The sequence below is a fragment of the Aphis gossypii genome, chromosome 1 (genome assembly GCF_020184175.1).
Source record: "Aphis gossypii isolate Hap1 chromosome 1, ASM2018417v2, whole genome shotgun sequence".
Taxonomy (NCBI): Eukaryota; Metazoa; Arthropoda; class Insecta; order Hemiptera; family Aphididae; genus Aphis; species Aphis gossypii.
Genome location: NC_065530.1, coordinates 28170928 through 28198710, shown reverse-complemented (window position 1 = coordinate 28198710; position 27783 = coordinate 28170928). Strand labels below are relative to the sequence as shown.

Below are 27783 nucleotides of genomic sequence, written 5' to 3'. Positions count from 1 at the left end.
CAATTAAAATTATAGATTAAAAATAATTCAAAAATGTATTTAAATACCTACTAGTTTTATGACAAATCGAGTTTTTTATTATGTCACAATAAAAATTAATAATTCTTAAGTCTCAATTTTCACTATTTTTATTATTTTATAACATGTTATAGTGTAATTCGGCTTGACATAAAATAATATTATTCAGGTATTTTAATTCCAAACTCAATACCTATCTAGTATATTACTCACATTATGATTACATAGTTTATAATTTATTTTTCATTTTCAGAGGTAGAGCAAACTTTTCATTTTGACTGACTTATAAGATACTAGCTTCACATTGGTGTAACTAAAAGTTGATGTACATTGTACACAATATATACATTATAATAATATGTTAATATGTATTATAGAATTTAATACTATTATAATCATGAGGTAGGTACACCAATATAAAATATTGTGGTATTAATCCCATTTAATATCTACGTTCTAATTAAGATTTATCAAATGATCGATGAATCTATTTCGATGCATATTAGCATAAATCATAATACATACATGTATCCTATACATATGAAACTTAATCCACAATTAAATATTATATACCTACCTATATCTAATATCTATACATTAAATAATTATACATCATTCTTGGAATATAGCATTAGGCATATAATATGCAGGGTGCAGTTCTAAAAACGTAATTATTCCACAGCAGTCATCACTAGATTTTGATCTATTGTCTAAAATGATTTATGAAACCGAAATAATATAACCATTTGTATAGATTCTATATAATTAGTACCTATTACATAATATAGGTTTAATTAGTGATGTTATAATCTACGGGTTTCGATTCCTTGCAAGGTGATTTGATCCCATTTTCCTAAAAATATTAGATTATAAAAAAAGTCCAATGTTGATACTTTTGGTCACTGATAATCAAAAAATTTAGACTATAATATTTCAGAAACCAATAAATCAGTTTTATTCCGGTATAAAGATATATACAAATTCAGGGGCGTCATTTCAATTTTTTTTTGGTACGCATAAATATTGAGCAAGTCACTATTTATTTTTTTCTTGACATATTTGACATTATTGATATTATAGTAGTATAATAATAATTATTAACACAATTAAAATAAAGTAAAATTACATAATACAAACAGTAAGCAGTGCAAAAGCTATAAATGTTTAAATTTAATACAAATTAAAACTTCAACAGTCAAATTTAAATAAAAACAATGAACAATATAAAGCGATACAATAGATATGCACAGAATAAATCATACAACGGTTGTTTTGTGATTATAAAGACGTGATCAATCATTCAATTATTAACTATCATAATAATTAATATTCACATAATATTAATTTATTATTTTAATATAATTATATAAATATTTTTTTTTGTGATGTAGCCGAGCGGGCCATGTGCATGCGCCTTGCGGGCCAAAAATTACAATTTAGAATTTTAGGTACGCAAATGTATACCCTGCGTACCGCAAATGACACCCCTATATATGCATATACAATATTAATATATTATGTAATTATATATAGTTAATTAAAAAAAAAAAAAAAGATTATACTTGAAATAATAAATTATTGAAGAATTTGTAAATGCATAAAGCTTTTTCAAAAGAGTATTTATTTTGATACCTTTTATTATTACGTTTGAGACACCAGCTTCTTATTTAATATAAGCCATGCGTCGATGTTATTATATTATAATAACATCTGTGCTCAATGCTCAACTTAAAAACCCCTAACATCATTGAAAATGTATTATCATTGTTATTTTACTTAATCGAAATATTACTTTAAGAATGTTGTCTACATTTCTACAACTTATCATGGTTTGAAATATTTCATGTAGAAATAATATGGATCAATATCGAGTGCCTAAGTAAAAAGCATAATACCTATTATGTTACACGCAATAATGAAAAAATGTTAAGGTTTCTATTAGTTATTAGTTATTACTTATTACTAACTATGAATAATGAAATAATTTATCTTTATTTTTGTTTTAATTTTTTTTAATATGCCACAACTAACCTATCGATGATTGTATTATATAATTAAATTAATTTTATTTGAATGTGTTTATTATGTATACATTCGTACCCATATTTTAATAATATAGTGGTATTTGATTATAATTAGTGGTGTATATAAAAATATTATATAGTTACTTATATAATTATTAGTTATTCAAAAATCTGAAATAAATTAATAAACTTTATTTTTCAACTTAAAAACTTTTTCATAAAAATTGTTTATCTTGGTTTTTTACATTTAAAAACTTCATATAGCTTTTAAAAACTTATATAATAGTGTCAAGATTTATGAAGTCATTTTTTAAACCACGATATTTACATTTTTATACAAAACAAAAGTTTCATAAATATACATAACAATTTTTCTACTCAATAACTGTAAGAATTTAACATTTTTGTTTTAAAATCTTATCAAGCGAATAAATGTCACATCATTCACAACATTTATTAGGCACAAAATGATTTCTTTAGTTCAATTAACTATAGTATTTTAGTTGTTTTAAACTTATTTAAGCTTTTATACTATTTTTTATAAATGCAAAAATAATATGTATTTAATACTTGCATATTCAAATTATCATAACATAACCAATTAATTCTGTTATATGTAAAATACATAATAAATCATAGCACACATCAATTGTTAGTTATTATATTGAAATTTAAAAAAAAATGGAATTAAGATTTTCTTTATTATTCAACTTTTAATTTAATTAAAAATTGTTTGTACCTTTTAATTTATCACGTCATAGGGCGTTGACATTATAATAATAAGTATGTTTAACGATGGTGTTTTTGGAATAATGAAAAAAAAATTGTTAGCTAAAACAAACTACGTTTATTATAATTATAATATACATATTATTTTGTACAAATATATTCTAACAATTTCATAGCTTATATACGAAAAATTGAATTAGATGATATATATTTTGGAGTTCATATTTTATACAACACATTAATTCTATTATGATTTAAATTTATTGATAAAGTTTTTAAGGTTTTAAACATTTTTAAATAAATTATTAAAAACATTTTGTTATTTTGTTATTGTTAATTTAATTAAAAATTATACACTGTGCATACTTTTTATTAGGTAGACAAATAATCGAAAATTTCTACAAAACTATAAATTATAAACAACGTTTTTATAAAAACAGTCAATAATTTTAAAGCCTTACATAAAAAGAAGTTACACATGCATTGTACAAAAAAATACATAGTAATAAAATAAGATTTTTGATTAATAATTTGAAACATTAAATAGATTATCAGTATCGGGGGGTATAAATATACTACTGCAAACACTGGTCACAGATTTATTTGGATCGATGAACCAGTCAGCATCCCCTCAAGCGTCTCTCGTTCCTTCTACTCGTCCGTCGTCTCACAGAATCACTCGAGCTCACTAAATTTCGGTACCTACCTTCAGTATACTACCCTCATTAATTGTAACAACAGCAGCACACCTCTTTCCGACCTTGAAGAGTCTACTCCTCAGTGCAGATAGAAGCGGCTTACAATGACCGTTTCGCTATTGTACTGCTATATTGTTGTTGATTTTGTCTGGACCTTTTTCGTTGCTAGCTCTATAGCACGTCACCATTATATCTGGCTGTCACGTCCGGAAGCATATTGACATCAAACATTTTAAATCGCGTACGAACTTCAACTGTTGTGATACGTTTTCTAAACGAATAGGTGGCAAATACAACTGGGCTTTAGTAATGTCCACCATTTTATTTTCTACAAGTAACTTAAATTCTTTAATCATACCGTAGGACATATTATTGGTACAGATAACTTCACTACTGAAAAACAACATCGATAGCTTGTCTACAGCTATGCGCGGAAAAATCACTGTCTTATTATCGATTAATTTACTGTTCAACTATCTTCGTATAGTGACCGCTCGTAGTAAAGCATCGGTCAGGCGTTTAAAAACTCGAGTTAAGTCGGTGTCACATGGAAATTATTACACTATTTAACTTTCTGCATCTTAATATCATTTATATCAACGTATATTATAGATTTAGACGATTGAAGTTCTGAAATGTTTTTAATATGATATGTATAATCAACGAGAACTGTTCAGCATCTTGAATTTTCTGTGCACTCCATATACACACTGCAGATAATGGCGAAAAGTGCTTTCCCCTCATCGAGTCTACTTTTCTAATTTCCAACGAGACTTTTAAACTCTAACAACTATAATTTCGCAACATAGTTGACTAAGTCGTAGTTAAATGTCATCGTCTGGTATTACTCTGAGAGCTAAGAGATAGCATAAACAAATTTTAGCCTTACGGTCAGTATCGGATTGTCTATCACGTATGCTTCGTCTACTAACGATCACTGCATGTACTATGGTATACCTATTATCACGACGGCCCCAAAATATTACGAGCTTATCATATTTATTTCAAAGTATTTCCTGTTGACAGTGAACTTTTATTTATTCAACAGAGGCGCATCCAGTGTGATGTAGTCATCTCCAACTTCGTGCGAGTCGTATAATTCTCAATCCAAATTCATAACTCCCAATGGTCTGTACTTGGTCAAATCCGTACAATAATCATGTAATCTCCATTTTGAGTAGTTTCCAATTTCAATAACGTATTTTCCGTATTGTGTTACATTGGTCTTATTACAAACAACGACCCTATTGATACTTACATCGCTGCAAGCTCTAAACAGCTGATGGCTCCAAACAACAATCAATAGTTTTGTCATAGTAATATTGTCTTATTTTTTTAATTTTCCATTTTTATTTTTTTGTAGTTAACCTACCCAGCGTTTTTATACCTTACACAAAGTTTGGTGACTCAAACTATTTAATATAATAAAATATAATAAATATTTTTTACCTATTTTAAAATATTGTTGTACATTTTTTATTAATCAAAATTATATTTTTATTTTTTTTTTTTTATCTCGATAGGATAATTGGGAAAATATTATAAATTTCACGTTTCAGTATTTATTAAACTATAAAAAGGGGTGCAAGTAGGTACCAAACTGTTATTCAGTAGGTCTCAGGTGGATTACTATAATGGATGTGTTAAATTTGCATTTAAGAATAAATCATTTCATACGACAAACGATTCTTAACGAAGAAGGCCAGTTAGTTTACATGACTAATTATATTTCATTATATTTTTTAATACTGCTATTAAAGTAATTAGTAATTTATTTTACTATTAGTATTATGGTAGGTTGATTCAATTTCTGATAAAAACAATGCATTTGTCATATTATTAATATTTAATTATTTTAATAGTATATATTTATAGTTTATACTTTATTATTATTAACTTTTGAGTCGTATTGACTCATTACCAAAAAAACAGTGTAATAGGTTCGTGGTATAAATGGGTAATAACTAAAAATTAATCTACATATTTTTAAAATACCATTACATATAGTGAAATTTATAATATACATAAAAGCTTTAAGTCCTCACAATATTATTGTATTAAAACAAAATAACTAACATCGTTATTCATCGTTTAAAAATATATAAATTCGTCAAAATTTGGAACGTCTATAAGAATAATATATTTTTAGATTTTTTTGTATCAATATGAACAATTTATTAGATTAATTGTATATTAAACATTTTATAAATCATTATATAATGTTTTACTGTATTCTAATTTTTTCAAAGATGAAAATCCATTATAAAAATGTCTCACTTTCCAACTTAAAATGCTCATAAAAAAATGAATAAGATTTACCAGTAAACTTTTTTTTTATTATAATGAACCTTAACTTATGTGGAATACCTGTATTACATTTTCAAATTTTAAATATAAAAAAAAAAAATTAAAAAATAATTTGAAATTGTTGAGAATTTAAACACTTATAAAAAAGTATTGTAAATATAAATTCTCAAGTATTTTTGCTTAGAACGCAAAGCTTAAAGAAGCTTAAGAAAATAAAAGCTTCTCAGCATTTATGATAAAATAAATTAAAATTAAAATTTTTAAATGTATAAAATAGCTCAAAAAGAGTCAAAATATTTTGAAAATTATATTATGTATTAAAAATGATTATAACATTTCATGTATATTATTTGTATAGAATTATAATCGTATGGTTATTAATAATTATAACTATAAAAATAAAATCAATTTTGTTAAAATCTGATTGCGCGTAAAAATTTCCATTTTTTCTTAATTTTTTGTTTGTTTTTCTCGATTACTTTGAAAAGTACTAAGAATTTTTAAATTCAATCTCTCAAAAAACAAATTAAATATATTTTTCTGTAAAAAAAAAAAACAACCCTTAAAGTTGAAGATTTATTCAACTACTTATTATGTATTATACACTTACCCCAAAAACATTCATCAGTGTAAAATCAACACACTCATCACTCCGCTAAGAATTTATAATATTTAACTAATTTTATTGTTACTTTATTTGGGAAGTTCTTGTTCCATATTGTTTTTGACAATCATAACTAGATATATCTACTCGTAAATCGTAATAATAGTTTGTAAAATATAACAACAGTAATGTTATTTCATATTATTATGTTATATGTATTGTGTAAACAAAATGATGACATTTGATATTTGACACATAGATTATACACAGATTATATAAAATGTACTATTGTGTATATAGGAATTATGGTTTCTAGGAATTTATAGCTTATAGTTAGTGTAACTAATGTATCCTGTATTTATTTAATTCAAAAAAGGCAGGTACTAAAATACACTTCGAGATTGGTACACTAATTCAATTAAATATACAGTAAATATTTGATGGATTGACAAAAATGAAATAATTTTAACACATTTGGTTCATAATTATGTATAAATTATAATTATTATATCAAACATTTTAAATACATAAATAAACAAAAATCAAAATTAATGCTATATAGTAATTTACAAACAATTTTACTAATTATGCCTATATAATTTAAGATTTTTGGTAGATAACTTTAAACATAAAATATCTAGTAAAATATTTATTAGAAAAAACAAATCGTAATTAATCAATTGAAAACCAAACAAAATAAATTTCTTCTTCCCATAATAAATTAATTGGTAAATAGACCGCGCTAGCCATAAAAATAGAATTAAAATTTGATTGTGATTAAAAGTTTAAAATAAATGCTCCTATAATTTACTTTATTATTAAAAATTCAACTCAATATTTTACTGATGTTAATATTAGTATTATTGTAATATTTATTTAAATGTATTTATAATTTTAATATCTCGAAGTATTGAGCTTCGACACACGTGGGATTTACCATAGACTCGGTTAATGAAACAATGAATTCCTTTGTTAAGAGTACTAAATGCCAATCGTTGACCTTAAAATAGGAAATAATTAAAAACATTAAAAACATGATCAAACAGTAATTTCTCTTAAATTTGCGTAAAGAAAAAAACAAAAGTCGTTCAACTGTGTGTACCGTGTAACCTAAATAATTTAGGTCAGGGGCGGACAAATTTGAAACTATAGCAGACGTCTGCGACCAGACAGTTTGAATTCAAACCGGTATGTGAACCAATCGGGTATCGATTCTCATTAAACGGTCGATACTCGCTCGTTTATACGTTTATTTATATATATATACATATATTATAAGGTACATTATACACACATGTTGTGATTTAATTATTGTGCAATTTTATAGTTAAATATAATCCTTGAACTTAAAAATAAGAAAATTTATACAGAAAGGCAAACAATTATACTTTTTAATCATAATAACGTCATAACAAATGTGATCATTTCCACCAACAATATTAGTATTTCTTTCTCATTCACTCTATCATTATTCATCGGTAAAATTTAGGTTGCATTAAATATAGAATAATAATGATATTTATTACATGATATGATAAGTATGATTCAAGATGACATTTCAACGAATGATCATAAGATATATTAATTGCTCACAAATAATAAAATCCCCAAAAGATAAAGCCAGATATTTAGTTTTACCCTAAATCGAGATAAAAACGTTTTCTTTCATAAGTAGTTTTTTAACATAGTTCCGAAACCATGAAACCAATATAAAGACTTTAACGCTCTAATTTATTCTAGCTCGTTGAATGTTATCTTATCAATAATTTTAAATAATGCAATATAAATAAATTCAAACTGAATCTAAGGGTATTAGGCACTCGGTTGTCCCACTTAAATGTAGAATAGTGGTATGTTCATGAGATATTAAAATATGAGCGGTATAATAAATCATTGCATTCAAAAAATGAGTGAGGTACTTTTGAAACCACGCTTGCTGACATTTCTTCGACAGTTTTTATGCTTAGAAAAAATATTGAAAAAAATCGCAAAACGAATTCTATTGAGTGTTATTGAAAGCAGATTTCCAATGTACGAGTATAAGTATTATAAACGTACCATACGAAACTTTATATAAGCGCTGTTTTTACTCGCATAACAAATCACATATACAAATATAGTAAAAATCAATACATTAAATACTTCACTTCTCGGGGAATCTATTACATCGAATAATAATATTATCGGACGGTTGAATTAAATTTGGCGAAAAAGATCATGTATACGCATATATATATAGACTCTCACACACGAGTCATTACTTAAAATAGCTAAGATGAGATGAATGCATGCTCGCTAAACATATTATTTTATGTTGATAAAAATATCACTACAGGAGCACTGCAAAATTGGCAAAATTATTATTACAAATAATGTAATAACTCTATAAGTAACAACTGATATCTCATAAGATAGTTGTGTATACTTTGCAGCCTCAATATAATAGTATAATAATAATAACAATAATAGTTTAACTCGAACATGTCTCGGGGGTATTAGAATTGGTGGGGTAGTCCAAACCACAAGATATGCTTTGAGAATCCGGGTAGTCACCCTGTCCCTAGGTTTTTTCTTTTTTTTGTCGTCGTCATCGCCCGCGACGCACTGTGGCGACGGCCGTGACGACAGAGGCGGCGGCGGACATTATAAGTTATAACCAGTGCGTCCGGAGGAATGTCTCGTACAGCAACGGCAGCAGCCGTATGTACACACACAATGCAACCGGATTGGGTCTTAAGTGTAGTGTTTTTTTTCCTTCCTCTTTGTGAAAATAATGTCCGTTGATTGGCGTCCGGTGTGCCCGTTTTCTTCTGTTTTTTTTTTTTTTTTTTACTTTTAATGTTTCCACTTTATATACAGAAGATCGTGTGTGCGTGTGCGTGTCGGTTGTCGCGGCGGCGGCGGTGACGTTCCGATCACCAGGAAAACTGGTTTTTGTCGCACGTAAGCGCGTGCGGGTCTCCCGGGGGCGATCGATCGCGAATATGCGCGCGCTAGGTCTCCCGCACGCCCTCTCCTCGTCGTCACACACTCTCATACAAACCTCCTCTGTCGCCGATGTTTATATATATATATATATACACATAAATAATATAATAAACCGCATTGTCTCTATAGTCAGCGTACTCGTCGTCGCGTATTTACAGTCGTCCTACCCCACCGCCAGTGCTACCCCCAGACTCAAGCCGCATACTCGACAGACGCTTTGCAGAATAAGTATTACTAGTATAGACCGACGCGTAGTATGATGACGATATGATACGACGAGGAACATTAAATATTAATGTATAAGGACGACTACTTTATAATAATATGTAACTATAGAGAAATCCGGCACGACGACGCGACAAAAGGTTCGACGCTCGTACAGCGTGCAGACCGCGACGGAACGCGCGCGCGCGCCGTATGTGCCGGCGAAGACGATTATTATTATTATTATTATACTACCATTCCACGGTGCGATGAAATTGCACAACTCGTCGTTGTCCTCTCGATCGCCGTTTACGGTGCCATTGACGTCGCGACCGAGTCATATATAGACACACGTATCACAATAATAATAATATTATTACATATTATAATAATTTATACGTAGTACCTCTATATAATTTATGTGTGCCATATAATATACCTGATGCATATTACAATAATATAATACGCGTAAGGAGTATCATATACGTATATAGTATATATTGGTACTTGCAGGCTGCAGCTGCAGCAGCTGTTGCAGTTGCTGCACACGCGAGCGTCGGGTCCACCGCGGGAGGACCCGCGCGCGTGTGACCGTGACGAGAGAGACCTAATGGACCGTTTTAATATTGTTATTATGTATTTATATATATTATTAAATATATACTGCGGGTACGAAATATAGATATAAATAATATTTATATAATATAGCTGGTATAATACGGTATACATATAGGTGTATGTATATCTTGTGTATGTAGGTATCTGCATATAAATACGTGTACGTGTAGATATACATAATAGATATAGATATTTGCGTAGGCACGACACGATGCGTTTATACTGGCCAAAAGGGGGACTCAAGTGGATATTTCGCTCGGAGCGAACAATTAAAACGTAGGTACACACAACGAGTTTTACACATACTCGGGCGTCTCGATTTCAACGGTCGAAAAGGTTAATTTCCGATGGGATTTTATAATATTATATTGGCGTAGGTATACGCACTGTAGGTTTTATATTATATTATTATATATACTATAATATAGATATAGACATATAGTATTGTGTTATAACTTATAACATTTATTAAGTGCTGCTCCATGCGAATGTGTGTATGATAAATTCTTCTGATATACTTTATATTTTTCAGGTTAAGTTGCAAAACGTTTTATGGCATGCTAAACATTGCGCATTCGTCTGTATCTATATACGACTGTGTAATGCAATTACACGCACGTACAGACTAACTACACGAAGGGTTGCAAAAATTCAACGTTTTCGTTTAAAATTCAGTTTTTTGGTTTATCATAAATTCGACTGTTGTTTGGTTAGTTGTGTCCTTTTAAATTATGATTGTTGGTACGTAAAATTAAACTATTTTATGTTGAATACATTACTCGTCTATGACAGCATGTGAAAATTATGCTTGGAAGGTTATATTTATTTATATAATATTTATTATTATTTCTAACACTCGTAAACACGGCCTCATTGTGATTTTATTAGTTTATATTTAGTTTTAAAGTTGGTCAAATATTTGCAAAACTATTTAAAACCTACTTTGCTAAAATATTATTTCTGCAGCTATTATTTTTACATAATGTTGTTTAATAACATTGTATAACCTACAATTGGATGAAAAAATTATTCAGCCTTAAGGAATACGAATAAATTAACAATATCAAAATAGAATGGACGTCTTGACTCCGTCTAGTGTGTATGATGTATAAAATAATATTTTACTATACCTACATCTAGTCAAATTGCCGTGAACCCATGAACAACTTTCAATATCATGAACGAATAATATGTCTGAAGACGTTAATTAAGGTTTATTATTTAGAAAATAAACACGTATGTATTACATTTTTTTCTATTATTAAATTTTTTTATTTACTATATTTCGATACGAAATTAAAAAAAAAATTTCTATTCGGATAAATACTGTAAATATTATTGTTAATTCTAGTATATTTACTACAGAAAAAAAATACTAAAAATCAGCTGCAGACAGAATAAACAATTATTCTGAAATACATATAATTTTAAAGCTGTCTAATGTCTATATATACCTTTTTAACGTTTTTATAATACCGAATATAAATAATAATAGATAGTATAAAATTATTAAAATTTAACCTAACCTACCTCTCAGCCGGCCCCAGTATTAGACTTCTGGACCAATCTATCCATAGCTGATCATCAGAGACAACATCATTATTATTTAGTTTACTAAAACTGTAATAAAATTGTCAAAATAAATTCTATTTCTAATAAGCAAATAGCTATTGCAGTATGAAAATCATAAAATATCTTTTAACAATGGTTGAATTGGTTAATGCATTAAAATATTATCATGGACAAATAAGTAAATAACTTGTTCATGATGATGTGTCAAGGTACAATTCCGTTGTATTCCTTCTAACATTAATGCTATATAACATAAATCTATACGGTATGGAATGGAAATACTTTTGAATTTCAACTGAAAAATGTTCTTTCCTCGTTCCTACCATATTATACATAAATTGATTTTTTTATAGTTTTATTTTAAAGCATAACAAATAAATAGATTTTATTAGTTAGTTCCATATAACAAAGCATTTCTTTTTCTAATATATCTACATTTCTTTGGATTTATGACTTTGTTTTACTATTGTATATTTTGAATATGATACAATTATTGATTTTGTATTACATCAATTTTAAGTAATGTACATTTAAGTATTTATCCCATTTATAAGTATAATATTTATTGGATATAAAAAAAAGATAAGTTGGGTATGCAATTCTACACGCCATATATTATAACATCAGGAATAGTGTTCGATAAATCGTTCAAATGTATCCTCGGAGATGCCTCCGACGTAATTTACAAAGGCTCTTTTAAAAATATAAATCAATACCCTAAATATCGTATAATAATGTTATATAGAAAAATTATTTAAAAATTATAATATCGGGTTAAATCATTCCTTACCATTTATATTTATATTTTATAATATAGTTGACTTCTTTTTGTAAAATCCTACAAGACCATAAACTATGTAATCAAATTTTCATTGACCATCTATTTTTTTAAAGCAAACTTTATATACAACATTTTTAAAGTAGGTTTTCAGATTGATGTCAATTAGTTACTATAAATATATTAAAATGATGGGTGTTCTTTATTATATTATTATATTTATATTTAGACAAATTACAGTCAAATTATTATATTCTTGTGTGAAAGTTTTAAAATATTTTATTATTAGGTATTATGATTTTTTTTTTTTTTACTCGAATTTAAAGATCTCTATCTATATAATTTAAAAATAATCAAAAAATTACATTCGAACGTTTCGATTCATTGTGGAACTTCGATGTAACATTAAACATAAACGTATTATTTAATGAACATTGAACACGATTGAAATATAGTATAATGTAAACGTATTCGAAGTAAAATTGGAATTAGTATGTGTACCTATATATAATAACATTACCCACGCGTAACTACCGTCGCGGCGTTCCCCCCGAATCGCGTGTGACCCAGACGAGTCCTCGGGCGACAAGTCCCACCAATACAAGACTCGTCAGTCATTTGGAAGATGAATTTCTTTCGTCTTGTGTGTACGTTTATTTATGATTTTTTTTTTTTTGTACATACATGTACGTAAAATAAACGGATTCGGGCGCGATGACCCCTAATCCGAGGTACCTACCAAACACACATATAAACATACGTGCACAAACACACGCACAAACACACTACGTCTGGACGGACTGCATAGGTACATATGCATACAAGTAGGTGAAGGCGGAGGACGTCTAGACGGATATCTCTTTTGTACAACCGCCTGCAATGCGTCTACGTCACTACAGATATTGTACAGAGCGTTTCAGACGACAACAGAAAAGTTGTTTATTGTTGTTGTATAGGAATAACCTACCTACCTGTACCAGTCAAGAACGTTTCGGCCAGTTGAAAAAAAAAAACCATATTGAAAAATTGCAACACGTTAAAACCAATCATTTATGAGGGAATATTATAACGTTTTTCAGTTTTTCCGAATACCTATCGCTAGTTCACAACATTAATGTCTTCATTAATAATCGTTTTTTTCTATCTTTGTTACCTATCAAATATTGTATTATATAAAATGGCATACATTTATTTCACAACGTCGAATTCGTACCCTATGTATTATTTAATTAATAATTAAACATCATAGCGGCCAAAATAATACCTGTAATAATTAATAACGCTGCAGGTCTTTGATATAAATGGCTTATACAAATTATTATTAAGGATAAAATACTATGTAAATGATATTATGATAATGTATTAATATATTATTAATTATTAAATTAATTATCTAATATTTATATGTCACGTGAATATTTTACAACAGTAGAACTTGATATTTTTCAAACCTACACAATATACGTCTTAAATACAAATAATTCTAAATAAGCACTATTATATAGTGGCATGTAAAATTGTTATTCCTACAAGGAATCCGTTAATAATCTGGATGACTTATTGGCATCCTACATTCTTACCTTTTCTAATAACCAGTAATCTATTGCGTATATAATTATCGGGAAACAGGCGCACTGTTTCGTTAGGCTTGAGGTGATATGAAAGCTTGTTTGAGACTCGTTTTAACGAAATTTCGTTGCACTGCACATTGCACTTTCAGACGACAACGCCGAAACTATTTGGTTGTATACATTTATAAGATAACAGATATGGTTACAGACACTCGCCAAAATTATACAATTTATGTTAGAATGATATTAATGATTCCAGTGAAGTCACTGGTACATAGAGACATAGAGTACCACAAGTTTATAGAATACCATTATTAAATTATGGCTACAGAGTACTACGGGTTTATAGAATATCATTATTAAATTATGGCTACTTTACACTTTAACGTGGCAACGAAAACTGAGATTTCTGGAAAAAAATCATTTTGAAATTTATAGTATTAAATTTGTTATTGTGATAAAGTGGTTCAAGTGTTATTTAGTGTATATTTATTAGTTAATGGTTAGTGGTAACTAGTTTAAAATGTTTTGATGAGTGATTAGATTCTAACCTCTAATATACGAAAATATATTATACCATTGTATAACATTTTGGTATCACTTACTAGTCACTGCAAAATGTAAACAATCTCAGCGCCAAATAATTGTTTTGCGAATATAACGGTTCATATTAGTAGGTAATAGCTAATAAGCGGCGGATGGGACTCGTTTGGAACGTTATTGTTAACTAGTTTTTCGTCATTGTTTGTAAGTGGGAAATATATGTAAAATTAAATTTGGTCACCTTCGATCCGACGAGATACATGCGCGCCTTAAGATTATTAAATGACTTCCCAAAGACTACCGTGACATGTTAAGGTAGATAAATGATGCACATCCTTCCTTATGACCATTATTATTTATTATTATTATTGTAATTTTATTGTAGTCACATAATATTATAAAAATGGATAGGTTTAGAAAATCCGACAAAAATAACGGTAAAATAATGGAGTACCTCAATGTCCGACAATTTTTAGCAAAATTGTCGTGCATTATTAACATAGATTCGTAAATAAACTAAAGAATAATGACATAATTATGTATAGGTAGATACTCACATTTTGGTGTAAATTCGCGATAATGTACAAGTGTTGTTCATGTTCGATTTTGAAAATTAATTAAAAAAAAAAATAAAAACAGAATTTGTTATTTAAAACATTAAAAACAATTTTATTCTAAACCATTTTTTTAACAAAATAAACTATTTAGGTTTAAAATAAATTTCAGACTTTTATTTTTATTTTTAGTTACAAATAATTCACTATTAGCTAGGTAAAAATTAAAACACAATTAGATGGGTATTTATTGTTTATACATTGTTGGTACTACGTATGATAAAAATAAATAATTATAAGCAAAACCATCAATTTATTTCGGAATATTGTTAATATTAAAATTCATATAACATAAAAACAGTAGTAATTTATAATAATAGTTATATATGTGCTGTATATAATATAATAATATGGATAATAAAAACAACACAATAACAGTAGTGGGTGATTACTTTTAACCAATTCCGAAGACTATACCAGATACCCTGTGCAAATTAAAATTTATTATATTTAATTCTTTTTCCATGCTAACACTTAAATTTTAAATAGGTTTACTTGGTTTTTTTATATATATGCAAGATATAAATAAAGTACCGTATTTTTTTATGATATTATATCTATGAAAATGAAATACCTACAAATAAAAGTATCAAATTTAATTTGTATTGAAAATAAAAATTACAAAATATATTATTAAATGATTCTATAATGACTGACAATTAATAAACCGTTGATAATTGTTAGATTATGATAAATAAGTAATAACCATGTGTTTGTGTAATCATATCAATGAAACATTTAGTTTACTACGCGTCTGACCCGATACCCGAACCTCTTCAGTATTTTGACGAATACGTCTGAGTATGGTTTTTGAGAAAGCGTATGATCCATTATATTTGTCCTTGGTAACTAGTAACTCATCAGCACTAAATCAAAAACATTTTGAACAATAATTAATATTAATAATATATTTCTAGTTTTAATATTCTAATACTTGACAATACCTAGATCTAAAAAAAAAATGTTTTAGCATACTATTTACTAATAAATATGCGGGAATACTGAGTATTACCTTCAACTATTAATTTGTATGACAATTAATAAACAAATATTTTTGTACATTAAATAATATATAGGTATACATATGTAATTATAATGTATATATATATATATATATATATACATTAAATATTAAAACTATGCCTATGTATATTTTGATTTATGAGAAACGTTATCTATAACTGTACTCTGTGTAATAGTATAATTTATTACAGTAATATTATATATTTTATTTTGGAAAATAAATGTACATTCTTCACATAAAATTATGGCAGAACTAGTATATTGACTAATATCGTGTAATTTCCATAATTGCAACTTTTTTTATAGAGGTAAATGCGTCTTTTGGATTTTGTATTTATGTAATTAAAAACTAAATTACAAATATTCAAATTTTTATTAATTATTTCAAAATGGAAGGTTTAATCAAAATTAACCAATTGCTGCAATATTTAATTCACAAATAAATGTGATAATTACTTTTGTATTATAAAATTCGGTCAAAGGGTCAATTTATTTCGATTTTAGATCAAAATCCATGTATTGATTGAGGAGTCTACAAGTATTAAATATTCACCCGGCTGTATTCTGATTTATGATTATAACACACGGACATAGATAACAAATCTTCAAATGGCGTAACACATATTTTTTAATATTAATATACATTCAAGAATTATTAGTTTGAAAATTAGTTTTTTATTGTTTCTATTGTGAGCGACATACTATTGTTATAATTGTATTATCATCCAACTTTGACACTGGGGTCCAAGGAATCGAATTATTAACAGTCAGAGTTTTGTATTATAAATTATTTAAAAAAGAATACGTCATATTTATCATCAATGGTTAAACATGGAATGGTTTCTTTTCATATTTCGATCATTAGAAAATATGTATCAAGCCAAAGGGTTAATAATTATTTCAATATGTCGTATTTTATATCATGCACGGTTGTGTTAATTCGTTAAACCACATTACCGCATTAATGTGATGTTCTTTTATGCTTAAAGTTTGGTTATTGTTATTATTTATTAATAATTATTAAAACCAGAGGAGCTTGTGAAAAGTATAATAAATTATTAATTAATCTTTTGTTCAATGAAATGTCAATGTATTGATCATTGATGTATATAGATACTGCCATTTATATTCGAAGTAAAATATACGAATTGTTCACTAAGGGATGTATTCTAAAAATTGTGGTTGGAAATGGTAATTCTATGGGAAAATATGCTTTAATTGCAAAGTACTCGAGATATATTTTTACCTTAAAAGTAAACGACACAATATTATTATGCTATCATTTTTATAACGATAAAATTATAATAGTACGTTTCATTATTACATTAATATGTCGAAATCATTTTAAAAATTACTTATTATTCTTTGTATTCGTGCGTGTGGGTATACTATAAGTGTATATGAGCGTAAGTATAGGTTAGCGGTTAACCTTATATTATAGCCATATTGATATTATATAGGTTATATCATGCACAGTACGTCATTTTATTCATCAAAACACAATGCGATATCTTGCAATTGATACATTGATATGATGTGTGCAGATCACTATTTCTCGGACGAGTTATTCACACACCTTCTCGATAAACATAGCAAACAAACAGTGGTATATAAATTATATATTATTCATTTGTATGCATTTATAGAGCAGGATTAATCAAAAAAACAATATAAGCAAGTGCCAAAGACTAAAATCAACTAAAATAAAGGGAATAACAAATTTTTGAAACTGGCTTTCATAATATACTGTCAACTCTGAACGCTCGCATAAAAAAATAAAAATGTATATATAGCTATAAACTTAACTGTTTTATTTTTTTAATTCCACTAATAGAACTGGGACTCATATGGTACAGGTTACTTATACCTGGTATTAAACTGTTAAATAATAAGTATTATAATTTTAAACTACAAAACAGTATTCGTACACATATATGTGACTTTGTTGAATTTCGTAAATATTTCAATCCCAAATAATTGTAAAAAAAAAAAACCGTGTCATTGTTATTTGTTTAATTAAATTTACAACAAAATTCGTAGGAGCACTATCCACCTTTTTCAACCGCCAAGGACACACGAAAGTCTCGATCCGGTCTCGTGTAATAACAATATAATATTTTATTTATCTCTGATCATTATAATACTATAATAATATTATTATACGAATATTGTAACTGTATCATATCGATTTTTCCGTCTTTTTATCGATGATTTCTCACTCGAGCCATCGATATTCGTGACCGAGGTCATCGGTAGGGGGTGAGGGTAGGGAGGCTCAGTCGGCCCACACTTTTTATACAAAAAAAAAAAAAATTATATATGTAATATATATATTATGACGGACGGTGTACGCGCGCGGTAAACTTCGCGGGGCGACAAGACGACCGGGTCAGTGTTAATGATATTGGGCGCACTCGACCGCTGCAAGCCCACAAGCGACCGACGACGACGTGGACGACGGTGGTTTCCACACACGGTCAATCGGTTCGCAGAAAATAGGAGGCGGCGTCGGCGATGCGGCGACGACGGTCTCTCCCACAAGCGCCGCGGGAGCACGACGACGGATGTGTGCCGCCACCGCCGCCGCCGCCACCCGGTCTATCCGCCGCCGCCCTTTGTTCGCGTCGTATAAAGATTAGGTAGGACGCGTTTTTCGAATCGTCCTGTATAATATAATACGCGTATTATACCGTTGTCCGCGATCACGGCGTAGAACCGGTTATATATTTTTATACGCTAACGCACGGTTATACATTATTATTATACATATATACTTATTTTTACTCTCTCTCTCTCTCGCTCGATCCGTCTCCGTCTCTATATCTATCTATCTCTTTCCCCGACCCCTCATCTATGTCATCGTCGTGAGTGTTATATTTTTCTTCGAGCAAACGCTTTTTCTCTCCATACCGGATGACGAAGACTAGAATTAAAGCTGCGAGTCCTACAAAACCGAGTGCTATAAAACCTAGTTCTATAAAAATATAGTTCTATATTATGGTGGATAGTGTTATATACCTAGACTCTTATGAAATAAAATTCTATGTATAGAAATAAAAAAAATCTATACATTTTATTTCTGTAATAACAAAATTATGTCGAGTTTTATTAAACAAATTTTAAAAGTATACAATATTTTAAAATTATAATTTGTCACTTGTGCAGTGCAAGTCGAGAGTATGATAAGATTTATGATAACATAATTAGAAATATGACAGAAAGTTAAATTTAAACTTCAAAACGTTTTCGTAATATCATTGATTTCTTATTTTTATATACATATATTTTTTTTAAATATTATTTGAATATTTTCATTGTACCGTTGACACGATTTAATAAAACGTGTAATGATAATAATAATTAAATAAAAACATAGGTATAATAACAGATTTATTATTCATCTCGATTTAAAGTCGCGACATCTCAGACTCGGTTAACCGTAGAATTTTATATTTGATGGTTTTATGGAACTCGATTTTAAAGGCTTGGTTCATTTTAGGACTCTTGTGTGTTATCCGACGACTCGCACGCACCGGCACAGTCTCCGATATATGTAGGTATATACCTTAAACCGGGTCGAAGTAACGTCGTCGAGCGGTGAACGCGACCAGCGATCGGTAGTCGCACTGCACATGCACACGCACGTGTATACACGTTCAGGTAATCTGCTTAGACACCGTCGCGTGAGCACAAATCATAATAATGGGGTTCACGCACACGCATCAGCGATACGTTGGAAATAAGTACTTATATTTTCATACGTATTTCGCCCCCGTCCGATGCAGCAGCAACAGCAGCACAATCATCGCCGTAGTAGTAGTAGGTAGTTGTAGTAATAGTAGTGGTAATAGAAGTGGTTGTAGTATAGTAAGCAGAGCTGGTACCGAGCACGAGTAACCGAGATTATGGCTGTGACGGTGGTGATGGTGGGAGTATATTATACCTATAGCTATTGCATTGCACCGCGGTATACTTCTACGGTGACGACTGTGATGACCGCGGTCACGCCGCCGCCGGTGTTGGTGGTGGTTCAGGTGCTCTTTGACATTGAAGTTTATTGACACCGCCGCAGCCGCCGCAGCCGTCGCAACAGTCACCGTCTCCGCTCGGAGCACGCAGTCTTTTCGTACACGTTCGTCCGACCGGTTCACAGTGTCTTGCGCGCCGTCTCCGTGCCGCAGCCGCCGCCGTTTTTCGTCTCAGTCGGTTCCGTATAATATTATACATCGTTGCACCTATCCGTAACCGATCGCCAAACGCCCGCGACAATCGTGCGGCCGTGTCGTCCGCAGGTCATCCCCCGTGTGCGTCGTGCTACAACACCCGCCGACACGTCCGTCGCCGCCGTTGCGATGTCTCCGCCGCTGTTGCCGCTCGCGTGATCGTCGTGTGTGCGCCGGGCGCGCGAGTGTATTCCCTGTACATGTTTTCCCCGGAAAAGACGTGTACGGGCACAGGCGGCCAAAGATGATATGTTACATGCCTCGGATTCAAGTCAAAGAGCGACTTATCAAGTTTAGAATCGAAGGTAAAAAATACTTAAATCTTACCTAACGACTATAATATCCATGCTGCACTTTATATAACGATAAAATAATATTGTCAGCAATGTACCATACGAATTATGAAATCGATAAAATATGATTTTAAGAATAAAAATATGATCAGATAAATATACTTTTCATGCATATAATATTATGATTGGGGACTAACACGTCAACGTATATTATCTACCGTCGTCCAAATTGCGATATCGTGTTTGTTATAGAGTTCCTTAATCATTACTCATTATTAGCTTTCAAATCCCATATTTTAAAATATAACGAATATTATTATACACAAAATTTGATTAAGATTAAAAATGTCGAGATCCCAGAACCTAGATTAGGTCTAGAGGTCTTACTATGCAATTAAACAAATAATTGTCTATAGTTTTATTTTTATATTCCTATAGCATTAAAATAAATAACTCATATAAATAATCAATTAAAATTTTTTTTTCTAGTTTTTATATTTTATTGTAACAAATTGTTGTAAGTATCATATCATAGAAATCATCCCTCAATACATTAATAGTTATATTAAATCCATAGAAAAAAAATTGAGAAATTTCAAGAGTTTTATTTATAAAATGTAAATAATTATAAATAATTTAAGGATTAAGGATAGAGTATGAGGTATTTTCTGCTTTTACATAATATTTAATAAGTAATAATTATAATATTATAATTTTATAAATGTATAATGTATATGGTATAAAATTAGAGGGCACTAAAAACATCTCAAGTTTTGTATCCCGGGGGCCATGGTCTTCCTGGGATTCCCCTCCCTTAATCTAGGCTTAATTATACATTTTATAAACGATTTTGATGATTTTATACGATAAATCATTTGGTGAAATGATAATCGTATTATAGAGGCTTTGATAATATTTAGTTAAGGTAGTTTAATCCATATTTACTACAAGTTTCACACACTTCATATTTTTACATTTCACGATTGATAACAGTAAAGTTACTTACTTACCTACTTACTATAGTACTAACTAATAGAGTTTAATAATTACTAATATTAATTACTTACATTGATTACTTTTATGCAACTCCACGACGAATATGTTACGATAGATTTTAATGAAATTGACAATTTTAGTAGGATATTTTTTCTTTTGAAATATTTTCCTAGATACCATTTTTGTCTACAGAATATTTTGACTAGTTATCTACGAGAAATAATATGTCTTATCGGGTTTATCGTATGTGTGGATCAATGGCATGCGAATATTGCCGTATCAAAAATGTATGTAGCGCAAAACCGACGATCTTTTTTTTAACCGAATATTTCTATGTACTAGTTAGTTGCATCCACGCAAATTTTAATTTTGTTACAGCCGTCTCATTTCTCCTACTAGGTCACTAGGAGTATGTATCAAAATATGTGTTTATTGACTTTAAACCTATATTAAGTCATCTTATTCGTATATATACAATATACATATTAGATATAATGAATTAATGTACTTAAATGTATTACTGTATGCGTTGTTATTAAAATTGATTAAGCTACCAAATCTTTGATAAACTTATATTATCTATTAGTTTATTTCTTTATACTAAAAGAACACTGACCTAAGGATATCCTAGATTATCTACCTAATGTCCTAATACAAATTTATTCAAAATTATTATTTGGTTTGCTTTTGCGAATAAATATTACAAAGTATAATTTATTAAAAGGCATTTCATGGAAGTAGTCTATAATATTAAATTAATTGGTTGTACAAATAATAAATGTATATTTATTTTATTGATGGCCTAAATCTACAATGATTAATTTTATATTTGTTTAATTTTATACCTAACTTTTCTATATAATTATGTATTCTACGCATCTACGTTTAGCTTAGAATTTTTAATATATTTCTGAACATGTTAATATATTAATATCGAATATTGAAAAGTACACGCGTGGTTCATTATTTCAAAACTTTTAAAGTTTAAATGATAAAAGTTGCTGTAGTACGCTGTAGTACAGTTGAAGGCAACTGTATAATATTTTCTTCTTAATATTGCTTTAATTTATGAAATATAATTATGAAATTCGATTTTATATATTTATACGTCACGTAAATATATTTCTTAACATGAGATCAACAATACATTTTGGTTTATAAATAAAGTATTTTATTTTTGTCAAAAATGCAGTGTTTATTAATAACAAATAAAAATTTACCATAATATATGAAAAATAAATATTCACTAAAAGTTATCGTTAATTATGTAAAACCAGTCGTCGACTAGGTACAATGTAATATGTTACACTATTTTTAGATTTAGATTTTAGAATAAATTAAAATATAATGTAAAAATAAAAATAATATTTTTAAACACATACAAACATACAACAATACGATGAGTGTTTATCGTTAGAAAAAAAAATGTTATTTGATATTAAAAATATAGGTAGATAACAAACAAAAGAAATCGCATTAAATTAAAATAGTTTTTATTCTAAAGTGTATAGTATTTTTATTTATTTAAAACTTCATATAAATAGCTCGTATATATTTAGTTAAATAGTTAGCTAATTAATTTTTATGTATCAAATTAGGTAATTGAATAATTATTTACATAATATTATGTGAACAGCAGCTTATGGGAGGTGACAAAATATAAATTTAAATCGATTATTCTTGGAATAATATAGATGAACTGTCGAAGTAATTTTCAATAGATCTATTTAAACGGGTGTATGACTGTGCTTATAAAAAAATAAAATAATGTATTATTAAAGATAATATAGTTGTACTAGATAGTTCATTTAAGTGTTTACATTCATTATCATTTATCACGAAACGTTTTAACTTATTTGAAAATATTTTTTTTGTATATAACTTGATATTATTTCAAACAATATTTCTGAAAATGATATTTTTACTTTTTTTACGATTATAATTTTATTTTTAAATTATTTCATTTTTTTAATATCAACATTTAATTACATATTTTGAATCAGAGTATCATTCTGATCTATAAAAAAAAAGTTTTTGACAAGTTCTTAGTTTTTTAATTATAATTATTTTAAGTTTAAATGAGTGGAGTAGTGTACTATCATTTTACGGGGTAACTTCTGTGTCACTTTATATTTCGCTCATCATAACTTTAAGTAGCTACTTATAACTTATAAGTTATAACTAATACAATATAAATTGCAATAATTCGAAAAATATTCTACTTTAAAATATAAAATTAAAAACATGTGTTAGTATTCAAAAAAGTAGAAGACTTAACAATAATAAATAAAAATGTTTATTTTTAAATGTTATTTTGAATTTAAGTACATTTATTACACAATTATATACAAAAAATATTTTCTGAAGAACTAAAATTTTTCCAAATAATGCGTGTATTAATATATTACGCACTTTAATGTGTCATCCGTATAAGGTAATATTATAATTATGAGATGATTCAGTTAGCCGTACATACATTTAGATTTATTTAATCTAGGTTTACAAATATCATAGTGTTAGTATTTTTAATTATTGCGTTATCTATAAAAACCTGAAATAATAATATATACAATTTTTTATATATTTAAGACTGTACAAAAATTTAAATCTGTCATAATATTGTAAATTAAATAAAAGAATTCAATTGAAGTGGTTGAAAAAATTGAAGAATATTCTTAGTAATCACTGAAAACAACATAATGAATTTATTTGTTGAATAAACATTAAAATTTATAATTTATTTACACAAATAAAATATACAATAAAGATTGTTAATGAAAGCATTTAAATATATTTCATTATCATTTACACATTATGTGTTCATCAATATAATATGTTATAATAATATAATATATTACCATATGGCATATACTATATTGGTAGGTACTTATCTAACAAATATTGAAATATAATTTAATACAGTATAATAGTTACATAAAGAACGTATAATTTATATTTTATAGAAAAAACTATGATAAATGTCTATACAGAAACTTAATTATACAATTACTGAATTACATATTTAAAATAAAAAAAATATAGGTAGCCAAGATTTCATGAAACCGTTATGGCTTATGTGAATATCAAAATAATATGTACTATGTCTAAGTCACGCATTGTTGATATTTAATTATGTAAATATTTTAAAGCCAAATATTATAATACTCCATTATTGTGCAGTGTTTTTTAGTATAAAATCAATTTAAAAAAAGTTATAAAAATGTATTCAAGACTATTATATTATATTATTATTATGTTAATAAGCGATATTAAATTTATTAATATTAATACTAACAATAAAATAACGATAAAAAAAAATATTAGTATAGGAATATATTTAAATACATGATGGATTATTTTGAACGTAAACGATAAATACATTAAACATAATATTATACTAAATCTATTAAAATTCACGAATACCTCTTTTGAATTACCTTTATACATAGTTTAGTACTAATGCATTTGCGTAATATACTTTAGAATTTAAATAAAAGTTCTATAGAATACATATTTATCCATATAGAATAATAGTTAAGTATGTCGTATGATATTTCAATACAATGTAATCAAAAGCTCAAAACGTTTGTTTGTACGAAAATATACGTCGACGTAACACAAAGAGTAGATGATATATTATATTAAAATATTTCAATATCTAGAATATCCTATAAATATGATTTAATAATTGAAGTTGAGATGACACAGATGTAATTTTTATATTATTTTGTATACCTATTTATATTTTGAATAATTTTACGAGATAATAAATATATTTTAAGTAGGCTAAACGCAATTATTCCGTGAAAACGGCCATTACCTAACAACCGGTAATGGAAAATAATAAAATAAAATAACACAATAGTAAGCACGCATAACCTATGGCCTTGTTCTTGTAGGTATAGCGACTCGCTAAATATAGGCATAATATAATCTTTGAAAAGCTGTTTCGTTGACATATTTTCTTTTATTTCAAAAAGTTTGCCTTGTACAACGCCTACGTGTCATTAAGTTCTTTCTTTCATTCTTTACGCTATTGCCAGTTACCATATTATATGGATGTTATAGATAGATATAATAAGTACCTAAGCGTATTATCAATTATCACATAATATATTATACGAGCGTGAAAGAATTATTTAATATACACATTATTATCAACAAAATGTATACATTATTGTGCTTTGTGCGAATAGTAAAGTCTATTATCATAACAATATAGATTGTTACAAATAAAAAAAGTTAAGTGCACCTGATTGTAAATTGATACTACGATAATAATAATTATCATTGGATCGTGACATATTTTTTTTTAATCAAACTAAAAAGTGTTTTAAATGTTTTTTTCTATTATTACATAAATGAATAAATATAATCATTTTCGTTTCTCAGTTACACTCTAATACCTAAGTACCTATATAACTAATGGGTAGATGAAGGGTGGATTAACATAACTGATTTTAAAAGTGTAATTTGTATAATACGGTTCTAAAACGGAAAACCGTGTACGTGTGAGTTGTGTGCATTTACAACGAATTGGAAAATCGGTCGTCGCGTTGTCGCATCCCCATGACAGCAGGATGACAGCGGTTAAGTTATGTTCAGTGCGCTGACAGCGTTACCGGCCGCCACAACCCACATAATATAATATATATGATGAAATGATGCCGATTTTAGTAATTATTATTATTATTATTTTCAGCCGGATAGTAACGGCACCACACCATGATGCATTATCCGTTTTAAATTAACTACGGAACCGGGGGTTGTATTGGTAAAAAAATGTAAAATTTAATGTATATGATGTAAATTAATAATGCTATATTATAAGGTACCAATGAAAACCAAATATTTCTTTTGAAATAATATGATATTGTTATTATATGTATATTATATACGATAGCTAAAAGAATTACTAAAATTCAGTATCTTTGTACAATATTTACATATACTTATATTGATTAGAATTAAAATATTCGAGTGGTTTCACAATTTAAGCAATTCATAATATTAAATAATATAACACGTTTTACTACCTAACATTAATGGACTCAAAACGATATTAAGGGTACTTATGTATTATAATAACCATTATTATGTATTCTGTACATAACTCATACTAAAAATATAAATTACAAAATAAATTTTTTTTTCATATTTGTGAATAGATACACACGTATATAATACGAAAATATTTTATACAAAAAAATATTTGATTGCATTAATACAAATTACAAAGGATAAATGGTTGTATATTTGCTAAAACTTGAATATTTTTATAGGGAAAAATAAATATTAAATTATACCTTAATATTACCTCAATTTTAAATTGTTAACATGATAATATAATTATTTTACAGTTTCTGACTCACTCAGGTTATAGGTTACTCATGTACTTACATATATTTTATACTACTCATAAGATAAAATACATTTCAATTTTAACTTAACACTCCAGCTTGCATTGTTTTAAGCGATCATCGGAGTCATTTATGATAGTTAATATTATTATTATATTTTTGTGGGACAGGCTAACTCTACATACTTATAATTGTAACCTATCCCATAATTTATAAATACCATATTCTATGATACGACTATAGTATTAAAATATCTTATGAAGTTTCACGCGATATACGCTGTGCTATGAAATTATTAAAGTGAGGTTCAAAGTAATACTAATTTCACGGCGATATTCATAAAAAAAATGTTATTCTAGTAGAAAATATGGTTTGCGTGAGAATAGGCGTGTCAACGGATCTAAAAATATCTTTTAAATTTTGTTTAGAGTAATATTTTCATTGAGTATTATATATATATTGTATATACATGTAAACGTACAGTAAACATTCTATTCGAAATTATATAAGCAGTATCTATATAGGTAGGTAGGTAGGTGTACATATATTATTGAATTTGCGAAGGCACCCTAGAAGAAAAAGGAAATGAGAACATTTCCCATTAATATAGTTTAATATTG

The 27783-nt window shown here is 28.0% G+C and overlaps 1 protein-coding gene across 4 annotated transcripts in view; it reads left to right on the top strand.

Annotated features, from left to right (window-relative positions):
• LOC114121609 (ankyrin repeat and fibronectin type-III domain-containing protein 1) overlaps positions 1-27783 on the top strand; it is a 145986-nt gene that overhangs the window by 80618 nt on the left and 37585 nt on the right. The window contains exon 1 of one of the 4 annotated variants that reach the window (XM_027984018.2): positions 20374-20819. The exons of the other annotated variants lie outside the window; for them this stretch is intronic. Within the exon in view, the coding sequence (XP_027839819.2) occupies positions 20759-20819 (61 nt within the window). The 5' untranslated portion in view covers positions 20374-20758. Of the gene's footprint in view, positions 1-20373; positions 20820-27783 lie in introns of those variants that run through there. 4 annotated transcript variants of the gene reach the window in all.